A 26,637-nucleotide genomic window follows, 5' to 3' on the forward strand; every position below is an offset into this window, starting at 1 on the left:
CGGGTTTATGAGCTGTGTGTGTGTGTCTGTGTGTGTGTGTGTGTGTGTGTGTGTGTGTGTGTGTGTGTGTGTGTGTGTGTGTACATGTGGGTTCATGCAGCTGAAAGGTGGCGACTCCTCTTGCATCTCTATGTCGGCCGTTTTTGTACCGACAGCTGCGTCTCTGGAGGTCGAGCGGGGTCGACTGCTTATCAGAGAGGACGGTCGGTGGTTCGATCCCCGGCTCTGGCAGCGTGCATGTCGAATGTGTGTGTGAGGGGTGTGTGTGTGTGTGTGTGAGAGAGAGAGAGAGGGAGAGAGGGCACGTGTCATCTGTGTGAGTGTGATAGAAAGAGAAAGTGCTGAGTGAATGTGGCTGGTAGAGTGAAGCACGATAAGACGAGAAAAGCTGCAGACGAGTGTTTGGTGTGTTCACGTACACGCTGCCTGTGGAGTGTGTGTGTGTGTCTGTGTGTGTCTGTGTGTGTGTGTGTGTGTGTGCATCACAGGAACAACAATATCACAGTATCTATTAGTGATTGATGGCATTTTTTCATAACCAGCATCAGCCAATCAAACAAAAACAACATAGGCAGAGCCAGACGTCCTGGTTAGGAGCTTATAAAACTCAACATAGTTCATTTCTGCAGCTTTTAATAGCACATCCACTCTGTTCTGTCTATTTAATCACATTTACTGCTGAGTTTTAGTGAGAAAATACAAAAACAAAGTTGCTTTAGAGACTTTGCACAAGACTTTGGATGTGGATTTACTTCCATTCACCCTGTGGATCGTTAGCCAGGTCGCAGCACTGATGTCAGACACTAAGTGGAGTCCAAGAACTCGACCTTAACTTTGTGCACAGTGTCTCCGACAGAAAAAACAGTGGTTTCGCAAAAAACTGTTGCAACATTTTCAGCCACGTTGTCTTGTCGTTTTTGTCGTCTGTTGTTTCCACTATCACTGTGTTAAGATGTCAGAGCATCGTGATGCGGCGGATAGTGTAAAAATCAATGGGATGGGATGTGTTCTGCTCTTATGTCTCACATCAAACACAAAAACACATCAACACGTGTCGAACGGAAACTTCAGTAAATGAATTGTTGTTGCTGTGTTTTTTAATCAGGGTTTGTTCAGAGTCATTAATCTAGATAAGAGAATGTGGTGAAACAGAAACGCCATAATATGATTATTGCAGCTGAAAGACAAACTATGACATTAAATTATCACCCAGTGTGCACATTCATTTCATGCTCACATAAGTGTGTTTGTGTGTGTGTGTATGTGTGTGTTTCTTTGATTGCAACACACTCTTATTTCCCTGAACAGATCAGAAACTTCTTCCAGCTGTCTCATTACTGTTGTTTTGAAAGATGGGTGTTGTCTGTACAAAGAGAGGGAGGGAGAGAGGGAGGGAGGGAGGTAGAGAGGGATGGAGGGAGGTAGAGAGAGAGGGATGGAGGTAGAGAGGGAGGGAGGGAGGGATGGAGGGAGGTAGAGAGCAGGTTGTGAGGCTCCACCATAACGGGTCCAGTGATCTTAGTCAAAAGGGCAGACTTCTGGTAATTGACTACTCATTTCTTTAAGTGGCCTATTGGCAGGGCCAGTCAGTGCATTTGCCAAGGCATTAAAGATTTCACTCTCTTTATCTTCCTGTGTGTGTGTCTGTAAGTGTGTGTGTGTAAGTGTGTGTGTGTGTGTGTGTGCGTCCAGATGGACAGATGAAGCCGGGTTTCCTTTTTTTTTCTTATCAAATGATGATTTGTGGTGGGTGAGTTTGTATTTTTTATTTTGCACATGCTGGTGCAGCAAAGGGCTCCTCTCTTAAATCAAACAACATCTCTCCATCTCCGTCCGTCTGTGTCCAATCGTTTCATTCTTCTTGTTTTTTTGTAGTTGGCAGCACAGCTGTGTGAGGAAAATGAACAATATCACCAAAGCAGTTTAAAGTGCATTACAATACAAGGAGGGCATCAAACAGAGATGATTACAGAGGTAATTATGCTGAGCTGACTAATGCTCTACAGCGTGATTAGTGACGAAGTAAAAAAAAAAAAAAAAAGCACGTTGGATATTAACGTAAAGGTGAAGGTCTCGCGTTTCAAATGTGTGTTCGGTAACACTTCATAATAAGTACACACTATTCATTCTGCCAAAAGAGTGCCATTTGCTCATTGTAACTCTTAAAAATTAAACTTAATTTTTCATTCCATTTCAGTATAGAATTTTTTAATATACACATTTACTCATTCAAAATGAGTAGTGGTCAATCTCAGGCTACTTTATTTAATTTATTGCTGCTTTTATCATTGCATTTTTGAAGAATGAGTAACAGCAATGAGGGTAACAGCCATGAGTTTTTAGCATAAAATCAGCAATTGTGTGAAATCCAGCCAAATAGCATCTATACTAATAGCCTGAGCACACAGAGCACATTCTTAGGATTTAACTGAATATTTTACCTTTGATATCAACAAACACTGTCTAGAGATAATTTAGGTAACAGGAATGAGTTTTAAGAGTGACGGACCCTGAAACAGCTACAATATCATTCAATTTCAGGAAAAATAAATTACAGAATTTAATTTTGGTCTTCCCATGAAAACCTGGAGACGGGACTAAAATGTGAATTTTAACCAAAATATAATTAAGTTTTAATTAAAAAAATGTTATGTAAGTGTAGATATAATATAAAGTCACACTAATATACAAAAAAAATAAGATTTTAGAAGGATTTTATTCATTATGCATTGTGGTAAACTATAGCGTTTGGCTCTGGGGACATGCAACAAAGGCTATGTTTCAGTGTTTTGAAAGCCTTTTTATAGTAATTCAAAATTATATATCTTTAATTTCTACAGTGATTCATGTGTATGGTGCTTTGTTTATTAATTAAATGCAATTTATATTATATTATTACATGTTTTTATACATTTAATATGCTGGGGACAGAAATGGCACTCTTTTGGTGGAATCGTACATTAAATTCTTCATTTATAACGCATGAATACTCAGTTTATAAATAAAGTTAGTGCTTATCAATGATGAGTGAAACATTTTGAACTACATATTAATGAGTATTCATGTGTTATAAATGATGAATTCAGTATTTACTGCTTAACTAAGGCTTCATAGTGTGTTCTTATTATAAAGTGTTACGGTGTGTTCATATGTTTTCTTTTTTAGTCGCTCCTCGTCATCCCAGTTCCCAAGCAACATCCTGCCTAACTGGATTAACCCTATCCTTTCCTAACGAGCCCAGGCAATAACCTTGACCCCTTCCTAACGAACCCGAACAGTAGCACTAATGCTTCTTAACTAACCCTGACCCTTCATAACCAACCTTGACCTTTCCTAATGAACCCTTAGAATAACGCTGATGCTTCCTAACTAACCTTGACCTTTCCTTCCTAACCCAAACTCTTCCTATCTAACCTCGTCGCTAACGATCTCCAGTATCTCCAGCTCCATTCCTGTCCACTCAGAGTCCAGACCTTTTCCGTGACAATAAATCTGTCTAAAGCTGATTTAAAGTTTAATAAAACTGCAGCAGTCTTACTTTACTTACATTACTTAGCCAAACAAAGTTGCTGACTTCATCCTGACAAGATGACTTTTTGTTTTTTTTATTGCTGACATTTCCTTCCCTGTTAAAAGACGGGGGGGTTACAACATGAGGTAATAATAATGACGAACACTGCCAGAGAGAAAAAACAAAACAAAACAAAACAAAACAAATGCGGGTGTTTGAGTGACTCTGCAAAAACCTGATGATGTTTTTATGCGCTGCAAAATGCGAGGCGGTTGAGGTTTGATAAGGAATAGACTGAGGCCGAGGTCGGACGTGCAGCATCTCAGACTTTCTACATGTTGGCACTGTTGATATGGTAAATTTACGGTTACTTAGTTCCCAACCCCAATTGACACAGCTAGATAAACTTATAATTAGCAAACAGGTATCGAGTCAGAGACGGAGACTGTCAGACGTGTGTGTCAGTACTCCTGCGTCTAGCTCACTTTTAGTTGTTTTTAAGGGGCTTTTATTCCAGTATCTTAGCGGATTTTAGTTGCTTTTAGTCTTTTTATACTCACAGTTACCATACTGTGTGTTTTTAAGACGATCAGTGGCTATTTTATCTGCTTTTACTGGATACACCGACAGCCGGGGACCTACAAGCTACAGCCAAGCTAGGCTAAGCTAGGTTAAGCTAAATGGCTACCTCCATGTCCCCGGGGGATCACAAACAACTAAGGAAAGCCCACAAAAAGATTGCTGACCTGAAAGATGATGTTCGCCGACTTTCCCAGGAGCTGAGAAGGAAAGAGGACCTGCTCCAGCAGTCCCTGGACGTAGCTCACGAGCAGTGTCTCCGGATCTCGTCGCTGTCAGCGGCCCTCCAGGACACGGTGCCCTGGGATCCCACCGGCCCGCGGCCGTCCTTCTGCTCCACCCCCCGCCTCCAGCGATCATGGACTCGGGTTACCCATGGCCGACAGAGGACCCCACCTGGAGCTGTCTCGCCTCCAATCCCACTCTCCAATCACTATGAGGCTCTGTCGCAGCTTGCTGGCGCCCCGTGTGATGGTCGGGGTCCGGGCTCGGCTCCTCCGACCGCCGCGGCGTCCACAGCCTCCCTCCCCGGGGGCGCACCACCACCCAGGCCCGCGGGCCCCTCGCCATCGAGGGGAAGCAAGGCAGCTACCCTGCACCACCAGGTCGGTTCAGCCTCCCCCACGCTGTCTTCTGGAGGTCCCCACAGCCGCTCTGCTGCTGCCTGTGTTGTCCCCCCGCTGACAGACACCACAGCCTTCCCTCCACTCACGGCGAGCTGCCCTCCAGCAGGTGGGCATCAAACCCGGGGCTGTCCGCCTCCGCCGCCCAGCTCCTCATCCCAGCGCAGGCGGCTCGTCGAGGACGCGGTGCGCTGGCACTCATCCCGTTCCCGTTCTTCCCACCAGGCGAGGGATCACACCCGGGGTCCTGGTGTGGGTGGCGGGGTGGCTGAGCTGGCTTGCCCCCCTGAGGACCGAGCGGTCGCGCCCACAACCCTAGTCATCGGGGACTCGATTGTGAGGCACGTCCGCATGAGGGGGGCGTTCACCATGGCGTTTCCCGGAGCCAACGTTGCGGACATCACCGGGAAAATTCCGGACATCCTGAGCTCCCATCCGCAGGCAAGAAGGATTATCATCCACGCAGGGGCAAACGACATCGCCAGGCAACAGTCCGAACTTTTAAAACAAGATTTTATCCACCTTTTTAACTCCGTCTCACAGTCCCAGGTGACTGTTTTTATCTCCGGCCCCACCCCCACCTGCGGCAGAGGGATCGGCAGCTTCAGCAGGCTGCTCAGCCTCAACACCTGGCTCTCCTCTGTCTGCAGCTCACACCAGGTAGGCTTCGTTAATAACTTTGACATTTTCTGGGAGAGGCGACATCTTTTTGGGTCGGACGGGCTCCACCTGAACAGGGCAGGTGCCCGCATGCTGGCTGCTAACCTGGCATACGGCATACAGCATGCCAATCAGCCCAAACCCGCACCAGCTGCTCTGTCCCCCTCCGATTGATGTCCCCCTGGTCCATGCTCCTACGCATTCAGTTCCACCTTCCACCATACACTCAATACCGGACTTGGACCTCTGCACATCAACACTTCACCCATTCCCGTTATCATTACACACCATCACCACATCAGACACTACCACACCCACTCTGTGAACTTTCACAATCTCAGATCACTCACACAACAATCCGCCTCTCCCATCAACAAGCCACCTGTCACCATCAACATGGCACTTTTTAATGTTCGCTCTCTTTTAAACAGAACCTTTTTAATGAATGATGTGATTTTAGATAACAAGTTAGACTGTCTTCTTTTAACAGAGACATGGCTTGGCACTGACGCACCTGCTGTTCTCACTGAGGCTTCCCCACCAAATTATAATTTTTTATTCTCTACTAGAGAGGGTAGAAGAGGAGGAGGCACGGCATCAATCATAGACAATTCACTTAACTCAAATGGAGTGTTTTTTAACAGTTATGCATCATTTGAATACCATGCCTTTACTTTTAGCAGTCCTCCAATTATTTGTCTTACTGTATACAGACCACCCCATTACTCGAGCTCTTTTATCAGTGAATTTTCAGAGCTTTTATCTATTATTCACACCTCTTTTAGCAGGATTTTAATAACTGGTGATTTTAATTTACACGTTGACGACACCTCGGATCCAATATCCAGAGAGTTTTTAAATCTTTTAAGTTGTCTTGATTTTAAGCAGCACGTCGCACAGCCGACTCACAACAGAGGACACACCCTGGACCTGGTCATAACCCATGGCCTGTCCATCGGTGTGTCCTCTGTTGTCGACCTGGCTGTGTCTGACCATTACTGTGTGTTTTTTAGCATCACCAGTTTTAACCGAGAGGAGGCCCCAGTGAGAACAGTGAGGAGGCGCTATCTTACTTCTGAAGTGGCTGCAAATTTTATGGAGATTTTACAGAGCACTCCTGCTGAAATTTTACCTGCACCTTGTGATTTTATCGTTGATAATTTTAACAGTAGACTGAAGTCAACTCTGGACTCAGTAGCTCCACTTTTAACTAAAACAGTAAAAAGAAAACCAACACCCCCGTGGAGAAAAAACAATGAAATCAATGAACTGAAAAGAAAATGCAGGAGTGCCGAGAGAAGATGGAGGAAAAGTAAACTGATAATTCATTACGAGATTTTATGTCAACAACTCAAAACTTACAATAATGCAGTCAAAAAGGCACGAATTTCCCATTTCTCACAACTCATCACCATCAATAAAAACAACCCCCGGTTCCTCTTCTCCACTTTTAATGTTTTAACAGGTGCTAATTCTAATAACGTTTTTAAGGCACCAACAGATGATCTTTGTGAGAACTTTGCAGACCACTTCAGAACCAAAATCAAGGACATCAGATCCTGCCTTTTATCCCATCAGGTTTTATCTGTTGACACTGAACTGTTGTCCTTGCCTGAGGAAACACTGGAGAGTTTTGCCCTGGTTGATGCAAGGACGCTTGGTCGAGTTTTCTCCCAAGTAAACCCAACAACCTGCCTTTTAGATCCCATTCCCACATCACTCTTAAAATCATTTTATGGATTCTTTGAGGAACAGTTTTTAAACATCATGAATTGCTCTCTTCAGACGGGTGTCTTCCCCACCGCCTTTAAAACGGCGGTGGTGAAGCCCCTTCTGAAGAAGAGCAATTTAGATCCAAGTATTTTTAATAACTACCGACCTGTATCCAACTTACCATTTTTAAGTAAAGTTTTAGAAAAACTGGTTTTTAACCAAGTTAATGACTTTTTAAACAGAAAGAACATTTCAGAAAAGCATCAGTCTGGTTTTAGGAAATACCACAGTACCGAGACAGCACTTTTAAAGATTTTAAACGACATCAGGTGGAATTTAGATAATAAAAAGCTCACAGTGTTGGTTCTACTGGATCTAAGCGCTGCTTTTGATACAGTAGACCATCACATTTTATTAAATAGGCTTAGACACCTGGTGGGCCTCTCTGGTACTGTTTTTAACTGGTTTTGTTCTTATCTCACAGACCGATGCTTTTATGTAAGTATGGATACATGTTCCTCGGAAATCCATGAAATTGGATGTGGGGTTCCCCAAGGGTCAATTTTAGGTCCACTTCTTTTTAATCTGTACATGCTGCCCCTTGGGGACGTCATCAGGAGGCACGGCATCAGCTTCCATAGTTATGCTGACGATACGCAACTGTACATCGCCGTGTCTCCTGATGACACAGGGCCAATTGATGCCCTTTTTAACTGCATTTTAGACATCAAGTCATGGATGGCAGTGAATTTCCTACAGCTCAACCAGGACAAAACTGAGGTTTTAGTCATTGGTCCTGAAGGCCAGAGAGAGAAACTTTTACCAAAACTACAGGATCTTAAACCAACACAGTCAGTAAAAAATCTGGGCGTGATTTTTGACTCTGAGCTGAATTTTCTTCCACATATCAAAAATATGACAAAAATAGGTTTTTATCATCTTAAAAACATAGCCAGAGTCCGCCCGTTTCTCTCTCAGGCCAGTACGGAGGTGCTGATGCATGCTTTTATCACCTGTCGATTAGATTATTGCAATGCCCTGCTCTCTGGTCTTCCCAAAAAGAGTATTTTTAATCTCCAATTATTACAGAACTCAGCCGCACGAGTGCTGACGAGGACCAGAGGGCGGGAGCATATTACACCAGTTTTAGAGTCGCTGCATTGGCTCCCCGTACGCTTCAGGATCGATTTTAAGGTCCTTTTAATAGTTTTTAAATGTCTTAACGGCCTTGCGCCCTCTTATTTATCTGACCTGCTTTTACCATATCAACCCTCGCGGACCCTGAGGTCCTCCGGCACCGGCCTTTTATCCATACCAAAACCCAGAACCAAAACCCATGGTGAGGCGGCATTTAGCTATTATGGCCCCCACCTGTGGAACAGCCTGCCGGAGAGCCTCAGGGCCGCAGAGACAGTTGATATTTTTAAGGGAAGGTTAAAAACACACCTTTTTAGTCAGGCTTTTAACTAGATTTTAAATTCTTCTCATGGTTCTATCTTATTTTATGTTTCTGCTTCTATCTGGCTTTTAAAGTTGTTATTAACCTTAAATAATTTTACTTGTTTTACTTATTTTATTTATTATCTTACATATTTTTATTTATTTATTTGTTTATTTACTTTTTATCCTTTTTAAACTGTTTACCCTGTTAACTTATTTTTTCAGGGTTTTTATCCTATCTTATGTTTTTAGTTTTTAACTCCAGTGTTTCCTCAGGGGGGTCTTCCACACTGGGAGCTGTGTCTGGGCTGCTGCTGGGGGCGCTGTCCCTGGGTCCCTTCGGCTCCGCTGGCTGTGGTCTGTCGGGGTCGGGGGGCCTGGGCGCTGGTGCCCCCTGTGGCACGGCCTGCGACTCCTCTCAGTGTGGACGGCCCCAAAGATAGCGCTTCCTCAATCCTCAGTGTCATGCCATGTCTCCCTAGCGTCAGTAGTGAGAGTGTGTGTGTGTGTGTGTGTGTGTGTGTGTGTGTGTGTAGTATGGAGTGTGGGAGGGAGGGGTTTTTACTTGTAATTGTTTTATTTTCTATGTGTGTAAAGCACTTTGTGTTGCATTTTCCATGTATGAAAGGTGCTCTATAAATAAAGATTGATTTGATTTGATTTGATATAAATGAACTTATTGTTTATAGATTATAATGACAAGGAAGTTTGATAGCTAATTTAGAATAGGGGGTGGGAGTAAATGAGTTTTACTTCTTACCACTCCTTTTCGGATATGAAAAAAACTCCCAAAACAAATTATCTTCATTTTCAATTATTTATTTTTTTTCATGTGTTGTTATTTATTTGTTATGTCTGTCCATTATTTCTTTTAACATGTCTGAAATAAACTGAAACTAAACTAAACTAAACACATAGTGAATAAAGGATTCAGGGCCCTCTTGCATTATGGGTAATCCTGCAATGTTCATATGTACTGGGATGTAACACATCGCTGAAAGTCATTAAAAGGACATTGTCCAAAGCACGTAATACCTTAAATGTGTCTAATTTCTGATTGCCTAGTGTTTTTAAAGGTGGCTGGATTTAAGGTGGTATGTTAGTTATAATAGAGTCACCTCAGACAGAGGCCACTCCAGGCCTGAACGTACGGAGAGAGAGAAGGAAGCAGCGATTAGAGAGAGCGATAATAACTCTGGGCTGCTCATTGTACTGAGAATGAGTCAGAGAATCAAAAAAAAAAAAAAAAAAAATCCGGGCTTATCCCTTTAACTCTTATCAGCTTCCTCTCTTTCTCTTTCTCTCCACCTCGACTCGTCTGCCAGAATCCCCTCTTTCCTCTCTCTGATCTCTCCATCCATCCATCCCTCCCTCTGTCGTCTCCTCTTTGACTTTCTCTCTCTCTCTCTCTCTCTCTTGTCTTTTCTACTCTGCTCTACTTCCCTCCATCACGCTCTCGTTGTTTTTTCTGCCTTTCCGCTCTTTTCTGTCCCCTTCTCTAAGTCACCCTGTCATCTCCCCTCATTGCTCTCATCTATCTATATATGCTTATTTCTGCCACGTCCTTCACTCACCTCACCTCACTTCTCTTCTCTTCTCTTCTCTCCTCGTTCTCTCTGTTTCTCCTCTGTGCTCTTTTCTCTCTGTCTCTCTTTTTCACCACCTCTCCTCTCTCTCTCCTCTGTCTTTCTTTTCCCGGCAAATCATTATTCTTTTTCTTTTGTCAGCACTGATGCTGCTGCCCTTTTCTCCGAGCTTGAACCCCATGCACACTGTCCTCCTCCTCCTCCTTCTCCTCCTCCTCACTCTCTTTTCTCTCTCTCGTAGTGCTCTCCCAGTGGCAGGGTGGGGCGGCCGGCTTGGCACCTCAGTGCTGCTGCAGACACAGTTTGTGTGTGTGTCTGTGTGTGTGTGTGTGTGTGTGTGTGTGTGTGTGTTGTGTGAGGAGGGGGATCGCCTCAGCTTTGAGTTAACTATGTTTGACAGGCAGCAGAGGAAGGGTGGGTGGGGTGGCAGGCTGCTGCTGCTGCTGCTGCTGCTGCTGGAGGTGGTTGGAGGAGGAGGTAGTTAATGGGAACGGGTGGGGTCTCTATGGGCTCCCCCACAATCCCCCACAATCCCCCACAATCCCCCACAAACCCTCAACCCTGAGATTAAAAAAAGAAAAAAAAAAGGCGGGCTGCAGGGGGAACAACTTAAAGGCTACAGTATAAGGAGTTTGTTTGTGCTAAGACGGGAATGTAGAGGCGCTTAAATCCCTCCTGTTGTCCCCCTGGGTCAGGGAGGGAAGGAAGGACGAAGGGAAAGAAGGAAGGAAGGAAGGAAGGAAGGGCAAGGGAGAAATGGGAGGAAAGAAGGAAGGGAAAAAAGGAAGGTAAGATAGATGAAAAGATTGGGTCAAAAGGAAGGGTAAGAAGGAAGGAAGGAAGGGAAAAAGGATTGTGGAAAGAAGGAAGGAAAAAAGAAGGAAAGAAATATGGAGGGAGAGAACAGAATGGGTCAATTAGATCAAAAGAGGAAGGAAGAAGAAGTCGGGACGAAGGGAAGGAAGGAAGGAAGGCAGGAAGGAAGGACAAAGGGAGAGATGGGAAAGGAAGGGAAAAAGGAAGGTAAGATATATGAAAAGATTGGGTCAAAAGGGAAGGAAGGAAGGAAGGAAGGAAGGGAAAAAGGATAGTGGAAAGAAGGAAGGAAAAAGGAAAGAAATAAATAAGGAGAGAGAGAACAGAATGGGTCAATCAAAAGAGGAAGGAAGGAGAAGTCAGGACGAAGGGAAGAAGGAAGGCAGGAAGGAAGGACAAAGGGAGAGATGGGAAAGGAAGGGAAAAAGGAAGGTAAGATATATGAAAAGATTGGGTCAAAAGGGAAGGAAGGAAGGAAGGAAGGAAGGGAAAAGGGATTGTGGAAAGAAGGAAGGAAAAAGGAAGGAAAGAAATATGGAGGGAGAGAACAGAATGGGTCAATTAGATCAAAAGAGGAAGGAAGAAGAAGTCGGGACGAAGGGAAGGAAGGAAGGACAAAGGGAGAGATGGGAGGAAAGAAGGAAGGGGAAAAGGAAGGTAAGATAGATGAAAAGATTCGGCCAAAAGGGAAGGATGGAAGGGGAAAAGGATTGTGGAAAGAAGGGAGGAAAGAAATATGGAGGGAGAGAACAGAATGGGTCAATTAGATCAAAAGAGGAAGGAAGAAGAAGTCGGGACGAAGGAAGGAAGGACAGAAGGAAGGGAAAAAGGAGGGAAAGAAAAATGGAGGGAGGGAACAGATTAGATCAAGGAAGGAAGCAGAAGGAAGGAAGGAAGGAAGGAAGGAAGGAAGGGGAAAAGGATTGTGGAAAGAAGGAAGGGAGAACGGAAGGAAAGAAGGAAGGAAGGAGGAAGGGAACAGATTGGGTCAATTTGACCCAGAAGGACAACAGGAGGGTTTTAAATATCTCAAATACCTCCCCTCCCTACTCTAATTTACCCCCCCCCCACCACCACCACCACCACCCACCCGCCTCAGAGATTAGAAGACGTTTGCGCGGCGCCCCGAGACGACAACGACAGGACAAGAGAATGAGAATTGAAACAACTGTAGCTCCTCTCTCTCTCTCTCTCTCTCTCTCTCTCTCAGGCGGAAAACAAAGCCTTTCGTTCCAGCGCTCTGCTGCTCCGTTACTTCAGAAGCCGGAGGAAAAGAAACAAAAAAAAAACAACAAAAAAAAGATTTGTTTTACATTGCAGATGTTTTCAGTTTTTCATTCACAGGGCAAATCTGGTTTGGATTTGCATGTTTTGATTCGGAGCAGGCGGACAAGATAAGAAAGAGTATATAGTGGATGAAGAGAAGGATAAAACTACTAGGGCTGCAACTAACCATTATTCTCATTATCGATTAATCTGTTGATTATTTAAACAATTAATCGATTAGTTGTTTGGTCAATAAAATGTTAAAAAATGTCAATCAGTGTTTCTCAAACCACAATATGACGTCCTCAAATGTCTTGTTTTGTCCACAAACCAAAGAGAGACTCAGTTTAATGTCATAAAGGAACAAAGAAACCAGAAATATTCACATCTAAGAAGCTTGAAATCAGAGAATTTTGACTTTTTTTCTTTTAAACTAAAGGGAAAAATCTCCGCACACTTGGATCTATGCAATTTACTTTATTAAAGGCTAAGCTTTCGGTCTCAGACGACCTTCATCAGAGCAATACACTGAGACAATGGACAGGCAGGTAGAAAAACACACACACTCCCCAATCCAATCAGTGATATGCAATACACCTGTGTGCACCCTGATGGTGGAAGCTCCACCTCTTGGAACCTGCAGTTTACAGGGTGAAACACAGTCAATTCATCTTCAATCTAGAAAAAACACATATGCAAACATGAAACACCTATAAGAAAAAAAGGAAGAAGAAAGAAAACCAGTACATTAATCGAGTGAAGAGCTATGAATGGGTATCAGGCTAAAAGCCATCATAAACCATAGTCTCTACATTCTAGAAAAATGTCTTGGATTACAACATAACATGCATATCGAAATCCTCGTCTTTCTTTTAAAAAAAAACTACTCAAACTGATTATTCGATTATCAAAATAGTTGATGATTAATGTAATAATGGATTTCTGTTCGATTAATCGATTAGTTGTTGCAGCTCTAGATAAAACAAAAGAACAGTAAAACAGAGAGGGAGGTGGGAGCTCGTGGAGGGTAGAGGTGGGCAGAAGGGCACGTACACACAGACATGTATATACTCACACACACACACACACACACACACACACACGTACCCAGGGGGATGGGTGGTAGCCGGGGACAGCTGGGCAGAGATGGATGGATGGTGTGTGTGGGGGGAGGTTGGTTGCTCTGCATGTGTGTGTGTGTGTGTGTGTGTGTGTGTGTGTCTTTCTGAATGTGTCCTCTGTGCGCTTTGTGCAGACAGTGTGTTGTGTTGTGTTGCATTTCCATTTGCACCCTGTTTTCTGTATGTGTCCAACTGTATATAATGTATTTTTAAGCACATTGTTATGTATTTATGTCACTCTGTGTGCGTACGCTGCTGTTTGCGCTTGTGACGAATGTGTGCGTGTGTTTTCCTGTCTGTATATTTTATGAGGGACTCTGTGTTTGAGAGTGTGTGTGTGTGTGTTTGTGTGTGTGAATCAGGGGGCTGCTTGTGTGGATGCCTCTGTGTGTGTGTGTGTAATGGCCTGTGTCATACCATGCCATATCAAACCGCACACTGCCGCCTGAGTTTCCCATCAAATGTGAACAGCATCAGCAGCCGCACCGTGACACATGGCTCTGTCTGTCACACACCGCAGCACTGCCACGTGCACACTCACTATCAAATATATAGACACAAACACACACACACACACACACACACACATAAACACACACATGCAGATAACAACCCATCTCATAAATCACACTGATACATACACACGTACACACACACACAAACAGATAAAAGTGCTGCCCGGAAAAACAAATACAACTGCATCTGAGTGCAAACACTTGCATGCAAACAAATCCACAGGAGCATCACTAATAAGCTTCTTGAGACTCCCTCTCACACACACACACACACATTAAGAGACATGCAAACACACACACGGACATGTGGATGGTAATCTCGACACACACACACACACAACACACTAAGCACAGACATGCAGAAGGTGCAAGCACACGCCACACGCACACGCTTCCATTACAGTAAATAAAGTTCATTAACCTGCACTAATTAACAGCAACACTGTAAAGCCTCTCTGGGAAAACACAGGAAGGAAAAAAAAAAAGGAGGGAAAGAAGGAATTAAGGATGAGGAGAGGATGAGGAGAGGTAGGACGACTTTATCGGATACAGGGAGGGAGGGAGGGAAGCGGGGGGGGGGCTCGACAGAAGGGCAGAGAGGTGAGGAAGGACGAGAGGAAACCGAGGAGGACAATGCGGGGCAGATGGAGAGGAGGAGAGGGGGAGTGGGTGGAGAGAGAGAAGGGGGGAAGATGGAGGGAGACAGATGGAGGAGGAGGAGGAAGGAGGAGAGAGGGGTGAGCATGAAGATGGCCAAGGTGTTTCTGGATGTTTCCCTGTCTGCTCGTTTTTTTTTTTTTTGGCAGTGAAACCGATGGAATCAACAGGAAGTGAGATTTGTATTAAAGGAGCAGTTCAGGACGTTGGTTATAGCCTGTAGCTTAGCATCAAGACCAGAGACACCTTGGATGTATCGATGTTGGACCCTCCGGTGTCTCATACTGTAGTGTAATACTGTTTCTTCTTTTTAGAGAGGAGCTAAGCAGGATTATTCCTGTTGCTATGCTACAGTTTTCCCTTAATTAAAAAGCTCTGGAGTAATTGTGATGTTAAATTGTTAAATAAATGACTAATAACTTGTTACGAGTGAGAATGGAGGCTCTCTGCCTTCCACCTGGCGTCAGTGTAGTTACTTGGCTGCTGCCTCAGTGTCCCAGCTCTCGTCTCAAACGCGCTCTGTAACCTGTTTATGATAGTTAAAGGGATAGTTCAACATTTTCGGCAAATTGGCCCATTGACATAATCCCTATAGTCATAGCAGTAGGTTTGTTACCTTTAATTGTCGGTGCAAGCTGTTTTTAGAACGGCGGAGCAGAGCCGTGAGCTGCTCAGAGCTACGCTACGGAGGCTCATTATGGGATTTCTTGGTTTCCCTAATCAAACTCATCAAATACACAATCCAACAACTCCACAACGCCCTGGTGGACAAGTTGTGACCTGCAGATTCACCACGCTATGAGATAGTAACACAACGTTACCACACAGAGTTGTTTTAGAGGTAAATGCAGAGACTGCTTGCTGTCTCGTAATGTTCCCTTATTATCTCATAGCGTGGTGAATGTGCAGGTCACAACTTGCAATGGGCCAATTTGCCAAAATGTTGAACTATCCCTTTAAGACTTCACAAATACACATGTTGTAACATCATATACATTAAATAACGTTATCCAACGCTCCACTGATTGCTTTTTCAGTGGCTTTGTTAAAAACAAATGCACATGGCCAGGCGGAGGGTTAGCAACACAGAGGAGAAGCCACCAGACTTGTGTCGTTCCTCTTTAACTCTCAGAAAGAAAGAAAGAAAGAAAGAAAGAAAGAAAGATGTCTCCGTTTCCTCTTCGTCGAGCCCTCCAGCTCCTCACACTTCCTGTGTCGCCTCGTTGGCGTTTTCTCGGCCCCTCCCTGCCCTGTTTTTTTCACACACACACGCACTGTTTCCCACCCTGTTTTATCACCCACCCTCCTTTTCATACTTTTATCCATCTTTTCCTCTCTCCCTCTCCCTCCCTCTCTCTTGATATCCCAGTCAGCCTTCTACCTCTGGGTTCTCTCACCTTGTTGCCAGCGAGGGAAAGTGTAAATTGCGTTGCATTAAATACCCGTGTCTTCCTCGAGCTTTACAGCCTGACGAAGAGGACGAAGGGGGGGTGATGATGGGAGAGAGGAAGAGAAGAAAGAGGAGCAAGCCACAGTGTTTAACTTAACGTCTGCTAAGGATAGATAGGTCTCTCCTTTCATTTTTTTGCAGCTCGGGTGTTTATCCTGACTTAACCGTTTAAACTCGAGCTGAACTTAATTTACCACCTCCTCCTTTAACTTCTGCTGTTAAGTAGCTTCAAAGGTAAAGAAGAGCAGCTGTATCTGCATCTGAGGCTTAAAGGGGGTCATGTGCTACTATAACACCAGCTACTGACTCAGTTTGTGTTTGTGTGAGCTGGTTTGCACCGGCCGATGGGGTGTGTGCTCCACATTAGGATGTGTCATGCAATTTATCAAGCACAAAAACTTTTTCTTATCCAATTTCAACATAGTCTAAAGTTAACTCTCTCCGACTTCTTTATCTGGATGCTTGGCACAGTTAACATCGACCATCTCATTCTCAACATAAATGGTCTTCTTCCTGCTCCTTCCATTTATGGTGTTATGTACCTACTGTAGATTATAGCTGCAATAATTAATTGATGAATTGAACAATAATCGATTATTAAATTAATTGACAACTATTTTGATAATCGAATAATCGGTTTTTAGTAGTTTTCTAAGAAAAAAAGTCCAAATTCTCTAATTTCAGCTTCTTAAATGTGAATATTTCTGGTTTCTTTGTTCCTTTATGACAATAAACTGAGTATCTCTTTGATTTGTGGACAAAACAAGGCATTTGAGGACGTCATCTTGTGATTTTTCAACATTTTTTAACATTTTATTGAGCAAACAACTAATTGATTAATCGTTTAGATAATTGAAAGATTAATCAATAATGAAAATAATCGTTAGTTGCAGCCCTAATGTAGATAAAGAAAAAAAGAGAAACGTTAACATGTGTAATCATATAATGTATGCATGTACTCCATGAATGGAATAAATGTGAAATGAAATGAAGTATCATCACTGATTAGGATGATTTGAACTGTTTTGTAAAAGATGCAAATGATCCCGATGCAGCTAAACTCAACCAGACTTGTGATAAATACAGTAGGACGGGCTTACGAGGTTACAGCCAGTGACTCTGCATTACAGTAACTTTAGCTTTAAGATGCATAATACTGTTTAATCATCTTTAAAACGTCTTATGGACCTTTTTAGTGTGTTAGCGTGAGTTTGACCTTTATTTATCGGACTGGATTAAACGATACAGTTCATTCGGGGACTCCAGTCATTCAGGCTGGAGTTTGGGAAATGAGTGTGTATAATGTGATGGTTAATTTATCAAGAATATCTCCATTTGATACTAAGCTGACAGCGTGGGGTTTGAATAGTGTAAACATTATACAAATTTAATAAAACAATGGGACGAGCAGAATATGAGAGAATATTATATGCGGTGTTGAGCAGTGAAACGGGGAAGTAAATTCCCCAAACTTCAAAGGTGGGAAAGGAGGAGAAACAGTAGGAACAGCAGCTTCTTAATCCACTAATGATTAACAAGTAGTTGTGTTATGTGAAGCATTCATGTCTGTCCACTTCTCAGGCAGATATTGGTTGTTTCACCGGCAACAAAATGTCAGTCTGAGCCTCCAGCGCCGAGGCTGTGATGCCAGTTTGTGAATGCCAGGGCTCGGTGGCAGGCGGGAAGGCTGCAGGAGGAGATGAGTGGAGTTTGGGCTCAACTTGTCTGGGCTCATTGTGGTCGGCTTGATGAGCGATGCACCGGGACAGCCAATTTATCCAAAGTGTTCGTGCCAAAGTAGTAGAGAGAGAGAGAGGGAAGCTCCCTGTGATCAGCCGCAAAGAATTATCCCAAGATGCTATTAAAGGAGACACTAATCCGTGGTGCACTTGACCACACATTCAGCCCCTCAGCCATCCTGGTGCTTAGATAAACTAACCACAAGGTCAGGGCTGCAGTAAAAACACCACAGAGAGGGGGAGAGAGAGAGAGGGGGGGGGCTTACTCTGACACGAAGGTGCTCGGTAGAAGGAGAGAAGAGGCTCACAGCGCCGTTTGAATCCTGCAGGCGAAGCAGCAGCTGCACCTTTAAGAGCGGTTATCGCTCTGAATCCTCTCAGCACAGAGGCAAAAAACCCCTAACTCCTCTCTCTCTCTTCTCTAATAACTGATGTTCCCTGAGATGCTGAACTCTCCATGCAGCTCTCAAGCAGACAAAGAAAAAAAAAATGTAAAAAATGTTTTAAAAAAAAGAGAAAAAGATGCCGATGGTTGCTGCCTGCCTGCTCCTCTAAGCTCATGTACTGCAAATGTGTAGTTTTGATGCTACATGCAGTTAGTTACTTTGCTCGCCTTCTCTTTTGCATCCTTTTTTTTTTTTTTCCCGCCGTGTCCCCCCCTCCACCTCTTTCATGTCTTGATGGGAGTTCCGCCGAAGCGCACTTAAGCAGATGTTCTTCCTGCAAGAAAAAAAAAAAAAAATCAATTCCACCGCCGGTGCAAGGATGTGATAACGCTCCACGCCGAATATAAACCTGTCTCCTGCTTGACAATTTGGTTCCAATTAAACTATTTATACACGCCATCTTTTCAGGGGTGAGGAGAGGAGAGCGCTTTGAGGCATATCTTCTTACGAGATGTTCCCTCTGTTGGCTTGGCCTCCTCGTCATCTGTGCCATATTTTATTTTATTTTTTGTTTGTTTGGTTTTTTTTTTTTTGGCCTGAGATTAGCTTGACTGAGCACTGGCACGTTTATAAGGCGAGAGGCGGTGGGATGGAGGTGGTGGAGGGGCGGGGGGGGGGCTCATCGGGAGCGTACCTATGTTCCCCGATCGGGGGGAAAAAATGGGTCCAATGTTCCCCGCTGTTTGCCGGTGGATGGACTCTCTCTGCTTATCTGGCCTGTCTAGCCTCAACCTGGTCTTTATACTGTAAACTTAAAGGGATAGTTCAGTAGGTTCGTTACCTTTAGTTGTCGGTGCAAGCTATTTTTAGAACGGCGGAGCAGAGCCGCGAGCTGCTCAGAGCTACGCTACGGAGGCTCATGGGATTTCTAGGTTTCAAATACACAATACACAATCCAACAACTCCACAACGCTCTGGTGGACAAGTTATGACCTGCACATTCACCACGCTATGATATAATAACACAACGTTACCAGACAGAGTTGTTTTTCGAGGCAAATTCATGCAAAACCACTGATGCACATTTCCGTTGGGGACAGTTTTTCATCAAGCAGTCTCTGCATTTGCCTCTAAAACAACTCTGTCTCATAACGTTGTGTTATTATCTCATAGCGTGGTGAATGTGAATGTGCACCAGAGCACTTTGGGGTTGTTGGATTGTGTATTTGATGAGTTTGATGAGGGAAACCAAGAAATCCCATTAGCCTCCGTAGCGTAGCTCTGAGCAGCTCACGGCTCTGCTCCACCGTTCTAAAAATAGCTTGCAAAGACAATTAAAGGTAACGAACCTACTGCTATGACTGTAGGGATTATGGCAATGGGCCAATTTGCCAAAATGTTGAACTATCCCTTTAACCAACTCCTTTCTTCATTGTCTAAACCCAACTAATGGGACAATTCCACTTCCAATTCCACACACACAATCTGCAAAGTCACAACTCCACCAAACAATTGCATGTTCCCTGGGTCCCTTTCTTCTTAGTTACCGTAACGATAAGCTGCATATTTCACCATAGGCCTACATCTCTTGTTTTTTTTGTTTTTTTTTAATTCTCGTAATGGTCGGCTGCCCTCGCTGAATGCAAGGGAGCAGAATTAGCCTGCACCATCACCCGTTATCAAGGGAGCGCTGTTAAATACCATAATTTGAGTCCATTTGAATACTGTTACACACCCAGACGCTTCACTGTTCAGTGATTTTTTTTTTTTTTTGTCTTCTTTCCGTGGAGCACCAGTTGCAGCTCCAGCCTCCAGAATCCCCTCATTATACCGGGTCATTTGTATTCTCTCTCTCTTTCCCTCTGACCTGCTCATTTGCATAATGCCTGTCCCGTCCCGTCCCGGCTTGTTCTGTACGAGCAGCGGATACATATGCATAGGCGGTTTAAAAAACGGACACAGATATTGACAAAAGAGGGGTTACGACGCCATTAGAGGAATGAGACGGAGCTCTTGTTGTTGCTTTGACCTCTGGAGAGTCTCGCTGTCTGTCGCCGCTCTCTTCATCTTTGTTGCTCCCTCAGGTCGTTGCTCTCTCCTGATACCGCGCGGCTGCTACTGACTCATCACTCTTACACTGGCCTCGCAGTCATACAACCAGATAGCCATTTGTCTGCTTTTTCTTTTTCTGTGTGTGTCCCTCTGACAGCGTTTGGTGCGTGTATGTATGTGTATGTACGTCTGTGCTTTCAGAAAGACAGATAGAGATATATAGATAATCTGACAAGCAGAGAAAGAGATGGGCGGGGGGAGATAGGGGGGAAGAGAGAGAGCGAGGCGAGTAGTAATGCGTTTTGTGCGTTTATCTGATTTGTGTGTTGGTGTGTGCCACTGTTTTTTGCTTGTATTTTTTGTACAAGTGCAGCGTCTCTCTGACTTGTCTCTGTTGCCTCTCTATCACTCAGACTTATGATTTTCTTTTTTTCTCCTTCCTCTCCCTCTCTTTCTCTCTCTCCTCTCCCTCATCTGTTGCCATAGACGTGGACGACCCCCTGCAGCCGGTGACCCAAGATGAGACGGTGTCCGTCGGGGGCACGGTGACGCTCACCTGCCGAGTGGCCGAGAGCGACAACTCCTCGCTGCAGTGGTCCAACACCGCACAGCAGACCCTGTACTTTGGAGAGAAGAGAGGTGAGAGGAGGAGGGAGGGAGGGAGGGAGGGAGAGATGATTAAAGGGTCACAAAGCCACTCTGCGCTGCTGATTTACCTCCTTAAGTGTTTCTGTGGTTGTGTGCCTTATTCCAGATGTGTGAACTGTGATGTTCCTGCATCACAAGGATGTCGTAGTTGTGGTTGTGGTTGTGGTTAGATTCAGGTGAACAGCTGTTTACAGACAGAATGACGGTGATATAAGGAAACACTGCAGCTTAAAACAAAACAACACACAAAAGAAAAAGAGATAGAATAGAGGAGGGAGTAAATTGTTGAGTTTAAAGGGGAACTATGCAAGATTTTTACCTTAAAGCAGAAGTAAGGTGAATGTTTGTGTTAATATAAGTCTTAAATAGTTATATCTTCCGACAGCAATCACTTCTATAGAGTGTTTGGTCTGAAACACGGGTCTGTCAGTCACTCTGCTCTGCTCTGAGCCCAGGAGAAAACTTTCCTTGTATCCTACAACCTTTATCCAATGAGGAGAGAGAACGGCATAAAGGGGCAGTCCTCTCTGTGTGTGCAGCCAAGGGATGCGCCTGAATGTGGTGACGTAGGGACGAGGACCAATAGATCCATGAAAGCCTTTTAAGTAGAAGGATGCAATGGTCATTTCTTTATCTCAAACTAAAGCTAACAACAGTGGTGGTTATAACACAACAGAAATCTCAATGTCTCAATAACTTGATCCATTTGATCAAAGTGTTGTCTTGGTCTCATGATGTCACCATGGTAACATGGTGGAGAGGAGAGGGAGAGAGAAGAGGACTGTCTACAAACCGTCATTGAACCAGAATATTTAGTGTTCAATGACGACTGAACCACTAAATCAGACGGTTGTTGTGATGTTTGTGGTTAATCAGCTTGTTAGAGAACAGCATGTTATTCAGTAATTACTGAAACATTGAACAATTTGACATGTGCGTTCAAAAGCATTTTCATTTTGCATTTTAGCTGCATTCTGAAATTTAATCCAAAAGCCAAACATCCCTATAGTGTATATGATAATTAACGTTATCCACCGCTCCATGGATTGATTTCTGACCGGCTTCGTTGAAAACAACGAGGGAAAGCGACCAGACTTGCATAGTTCCCCTTTAAATCCCAGAATTTTCATATTCAAAGTCGCAGATTTACAAGATATACGATGTATTCACAGACATTATTAAAGCAGATATCATCGGCACGGCCGTTTCGGCTAATGCTGTGTTCAAGGCAGGCTTTTGAAACCGTAAGTTACAGCTTCAAGTCACAACTACGACTTGGTAGCGTTCCAGGTAACCCGTAGCTCGTGTTTTTACCGTCCTGTTGTCTGTGAAAGTTCCCTATAACGGCCACTCGTAACTTCCGACCCGTGAACTCGTACCAGATCGAACTGGTATGACTTCACAGGAAGGAAAAACACAAAGTACGAGTTTCCTTGAACGCACCATGAGTTAGCAGCCCCCGCCCTTGTCAGGCATCAATTGGTCCTCGTGCTACGTCACCACATTCACGCGCATCCCTTGGCTGCACACACAGCCCTTCATGCCGTTCTCTCCCCTCATTGGATAACACTTGTATCCCACAAGGAAAATTTTCTCCTCGGGTTACAGCAGAGCAGAGTGACGGAGAGACTCGTGTTTAGGCTGAAATACTTCATGTAAGTGATTGCTGACGGAAAATAGGACTATTTAGGACTTATATTAACAAAAACATTCCACTGATATCTGCTTTAAGTCAGACTTTGCAGCGTTGGAAGAGCACAGGTGATGTAATGGTCTGGTGATTCTAAAATAACATATTTCCTTTTTTTTTTATTACTGTATGTTGCCATGACACAACGACTGTGGTTTTGGCCAGACATCTAAATATAAAAACTATAAAAAGACTTCCCTTTTGGTGCTATAAATCATTGTTAACTCCAGTCGTTGATAGTCAGTCGTTCCTCTAGCAGCTGCTCTCCATTCTGAAATACCTTACAGTGTCAGCACCGCTCTCATTTCCAGTCACATATCCATCTAAACCTCAGATGCAATTGAGTGCACCTTTGTTTACACTTGGCCACATATATGAATCCCCCGTTGAATACATTTCAAATCTAATTGCAATCTGTCTTCAGATTTCCCAGGCTACATGCAAATCAGCCGCGCCCCTGCTCCTGTTCTGAGTGAGGTGGTAATATACCTGAACTGTTTTGTTAAATGTCTGGAGAAATAATAACTTGTGCACCCATAAGCAGTTCAGTTATAACAGCGGAGCCACAGTTAAAGACGATGTGTATGTGTCTCAGAGAGATGGATTCATTTATAGCTGTTTTTTTCAGCGTGGGGCTGCAGAGCGACTCAATGAATGGGGATTCAAGTCAGTCACAAATGGCTCTTGAATGCATTTACACTTATGTATAGTATATTCATTCTGTCCTTGCATCGCATGGCAGAAATTACGTTTCCTACATGCAGATTATTCCTGAAAGAGCGCGCTACATTTTCATGTGAATGTGATTTTGTTTAGCAGGAGGATGTTTGTTTTTTCTGCCGCTCCCTCGCTGAACAAGATGTTAATATTTATCTTTAACACACTGGGCCAAAAAGCTTTGTCAAATAGAGAAATAAAACAAAAAAGTCTTAAAAACAAAGACATTCAGGGATTTAGACAGCAAACAGCATATTACTGTAAAACAAGCACCGTGCCAAAAGTGCTCAGTAAAGTGCAACACATGAAAACAGAGGATGAACACACACAAAAAAAGAAAAGAAAGCTAAAGTGCTTCGACATGTCCAATTCAAGCAGCCGCAGATGTTTCTTTTAAAGGAAAAAAAATGCCTCTGCTTTTTGATAATAATCTATTTTGCGCAACTTGAAGCGGAGGGAGCTGGGATGGCTTTTAATGATATTTTTCAAAAGAGAGACTTCCCACTCTGTCCGACAACAACACAGGAGAACGGAGCACGGTTTTAAAAAAACATCCCTATAAATACAGACTGACGTTATAAATACAGAGTTGTGCTGCTAATCATCACTTTGGCCCGTGTTGGCTGAGACCTGCGGTTCAAAACACATTGGCTTGAGTGAAAAGGAGTGTGCACATCAGCTAGTTAGAGAGTAGAAAGACGAGGACATTACCAGGCTGCCATGAAGGCCATTCTTTATTTATTTTTTGATGAGATGAAAAGAAAGTCCAACGATTTTAAAGTTTAAAAAAAACGAGCCTGATGAGCTGAAATGTTTTTGCTCCATCTTTTTTTTTTTTGGGTGGTCTTGCTTCCTTTTCAATCGTCCAATATCACACAACAGACTTGGTACATTGGAGTGAAAAGAGGGGAGAGTGGTGCAGATGGAGGGAGGGAGTGATGGGAGAGTTAGAGAATTGGAAACAAGGGGTGAGGGCGAGGAGGGAGAGAGAGATGGAGACGCTGCTAATACGACACTTTACAGCAGAAGTGAAGTTATAAGGAACGGCTAGAGTGGAGAGAGGAGAGAAGAGAGAAAAAGAGAGGGCCAACTTTTTCTGTTTCTGCAACAGAGAGAGAGAGGCGAGAGAGAATGAGAGAAAGGGGGAGAGAGAGGGAGAGAGGGAGGTGGGAAAGGACAAATGGAGAGATCAGCAAGTCTTTACTCCAGATGGAGCCTCAACCACAGAAGAGAGGAGGGAGATAGAAAGTAAAGGCTCTTCTCTGCAATGACACTTAAAGCCCGACCTCTACTTTGGAGGGAATTGAGGAGAGTATTGGAGCACGAGGAGGAAGAGGAGGAGGAGGAGGAGGAGGAGGAGGTGGTGAAGGGGGTGGAGGGGTGGAAATGGGTGGAGGAAAGCAAAGAGGGAGCAGCAACTCCCCACTGTGGTGGTTCAACATGCACAGCAGATGCTGTACTTTGGAAAAGGCAGAGAGTGGAGAGGCAGGGAGGCAGAGAGGAGGATGATGGGAGCTCAGAATTCATCCCGTATCCTCCCTCCCTTCAAAGTGCAGCAGATGGAGAGAGAGAAACAGACAGAGAGACGGAGAGACGGAGAGATGGAGGAAAAAGACTTTTCAGAACAGAAAGACATAAATATATCAGAGGTGGTGACTGAAGATTCAAAGTGAAGATGAGGGAGGAAGAGGGGAGTGGTAAACAGAAGATAAGAGTTGTTTTTATTTTGGGAGGGGATGATGAGAAGCAGATGGAGAGAGAAAGAGAGAAGAGAGATAGACTGTGTCAACATAAAAGTTTGAGTAAAATCCTCACAACAACAACGCTCCAGTTTTAAACTACGTCTTCGTTTCCTGATCTGAACTTGACCACTGATGAGTTCAGTTAAAGTTTAGGCCTCAAAAACTAGTTGGTTAAAGCTTTAATATGTAACTTTTAAACATTAAAAAGCCTTGAAATGGGGGTTAGAGAGCACATCCCATGTTGGCATAAGCCTGAGGCGCTGATCACCGGTTTGACTCCTGGCCCGAGACGATCTTTGGCACATGTCTCTCTCCACTGTCATATCAAATAAAGGCAAAAGAATATCTTTTAAAAATCAATCAATAAAATGTCTAATGACCAGATACATGTTATTTGTTATAGAATAATATTGAAATCTGGAGAAAACCTTTATTTTATTGCAGTAACGCACAGAGTTTTAAAGGGAGACAGGTTAATTAATACAATTTTGATGCATAATATCGTCCTTTAATGTTATTATAAGGAAGTGGGATCGATTTTCATTGGCTGACATGGTGATGACAACATCTCCCATGATCCCACGCTCCTTTATGATGTCATGAAAATATCCTACATATTTTGCTCTAGTTATTATTAAGAGACTGTGTGTGTGAGGTAACACAGTGCTGCTTTAAATAACCACTGGCTCAGATCTGCACTGCTGTAGCTGTGAACCTCCAACACTCCACAACTCTCCTGTTTTGCTCTATTTTAGTCTTTGTATCGGGCTCTTTAGCTGCTAAATGCCTCGACATGTTGCTGATGCTGCCTGTTGCCATTCGGTTGCTCAGCAGGTAACATGTTATTTTTTTGTGAAACCCAGCGAGAAGCAGCTCCGGTGCTGAGAACTTATCTATTGTTAATATTGAAGTATTGATCAGAGCAAGCTTAAAAGCCGAAGACGGATTGTGATCCTAGTTAAAAAAAGAAAAAAGGAAACCTGTGTCGACTGTAAAGGATATAAACAATCATTTATGAAAACGTTCTGCTCCTTTGGGTCGACACGGAAAAGAAAGAAAGAAAGAAAGAAAACCATCCAGCCGAGAAAGAGGAAGTGAGCACAGGCAGATTATGAAAGTAAAATAAAATACCAAAAAAAAAGAAAGATGGTGGGATGTATGAAGTGAGGCGGAGAGGAGGAGGAGGAAAAAAGAAACTGGGACTGAAAATTCCTCAATGATCCAAAAGACAGATTGAAAGAGAGCAGCAGAGTCGGGCCGAGCAGACAGCGCGCTTCAGAGTTAAGACAGCAAGACATGAAGAGATGAAGGGATGAGGGTTCGGAGCACGGAGAGAAAGAAGGATATATACTAACACGGGAATGGAAGAGGGGGAAAAAAGAAATAAGAGAGTGAGATTGAAGAGCGGAGAAAAAGTGAAGGAGATAAGGAATAAAAAATCACATGACTCCTTCCTTCCAAGTGGTGCACAGCGGGGCAGCCGGCTTTGGAGAGCGGAGAGAGAGAAAGAGATGTATGTGGTGGTGGTGGAGGAGGAGGAGGAGGGAGGAGGAGTGGACGGACAGCGTGATGAGACAGAGGAGAAGATGAAGAAGAAGAAGCAAAAGAAGAGGAAAATGATGACTGACAAATCCTCACGGTGACGGCTGCCACGCCGCAGAGGAGAAAATGCAGCGCGGTGAGATCAGACAGAGAGGGAGGAGAAGGGAGGACGGATGGATGGATG

At 43.8% G+C, this 26,637-nt stretch overlaps 1 protein-coding gene across 1 annotated transcript in view; it reads left to right on the forward strand.

Annotated features, from left to right (window-relative positions):
• The first annotated feature begins 4,191 nt into the window (after positions 1-4,191).
• Positions 4,192-26,637, forward strand: part of cadm3 (cell adhesion molecule 3) — a 79,844-nt gene continuing 57,398 nt past the window's right edge. The window contains exons 1-6 of the mRNA XM_085804415.1: positions 4,192-5,154; positions 5,257-5,373; positions 6,259-6,417; positions 7,159-7,231; positions 8,803-8,949; positions 20,601-20,753. Coding sequence (XP_085660541.1) covers positions 4,192-5,154; positions 5,257-5,373; positions 6,259-6,417; positions 7,159-7,231; positions 8,803-8,949; positions 20,601-20,753 — 1,612 coding nt within the window. The remainder of the gene's footprint in view (positions 5,155-5,256; positions 5,374-6,258; positions 6,418-7,158; positions 7,232-8,802; positions 8,950-20,600; positions 20,754-26,637) is intronic.

Source organism: Trachurus japonicus, chromosome 17 (assembly GCF_045865225.1).
Source record: "Trachurus japonicus isolate A0001 chromosome 17, Traja_1.0".
Taxonomy (NCBI): Eukaryota; Metazoa; Chordata; class Actinopteri; order Carangiformes; family Carangidae; genus Trachurus; species Trachurus japonicus.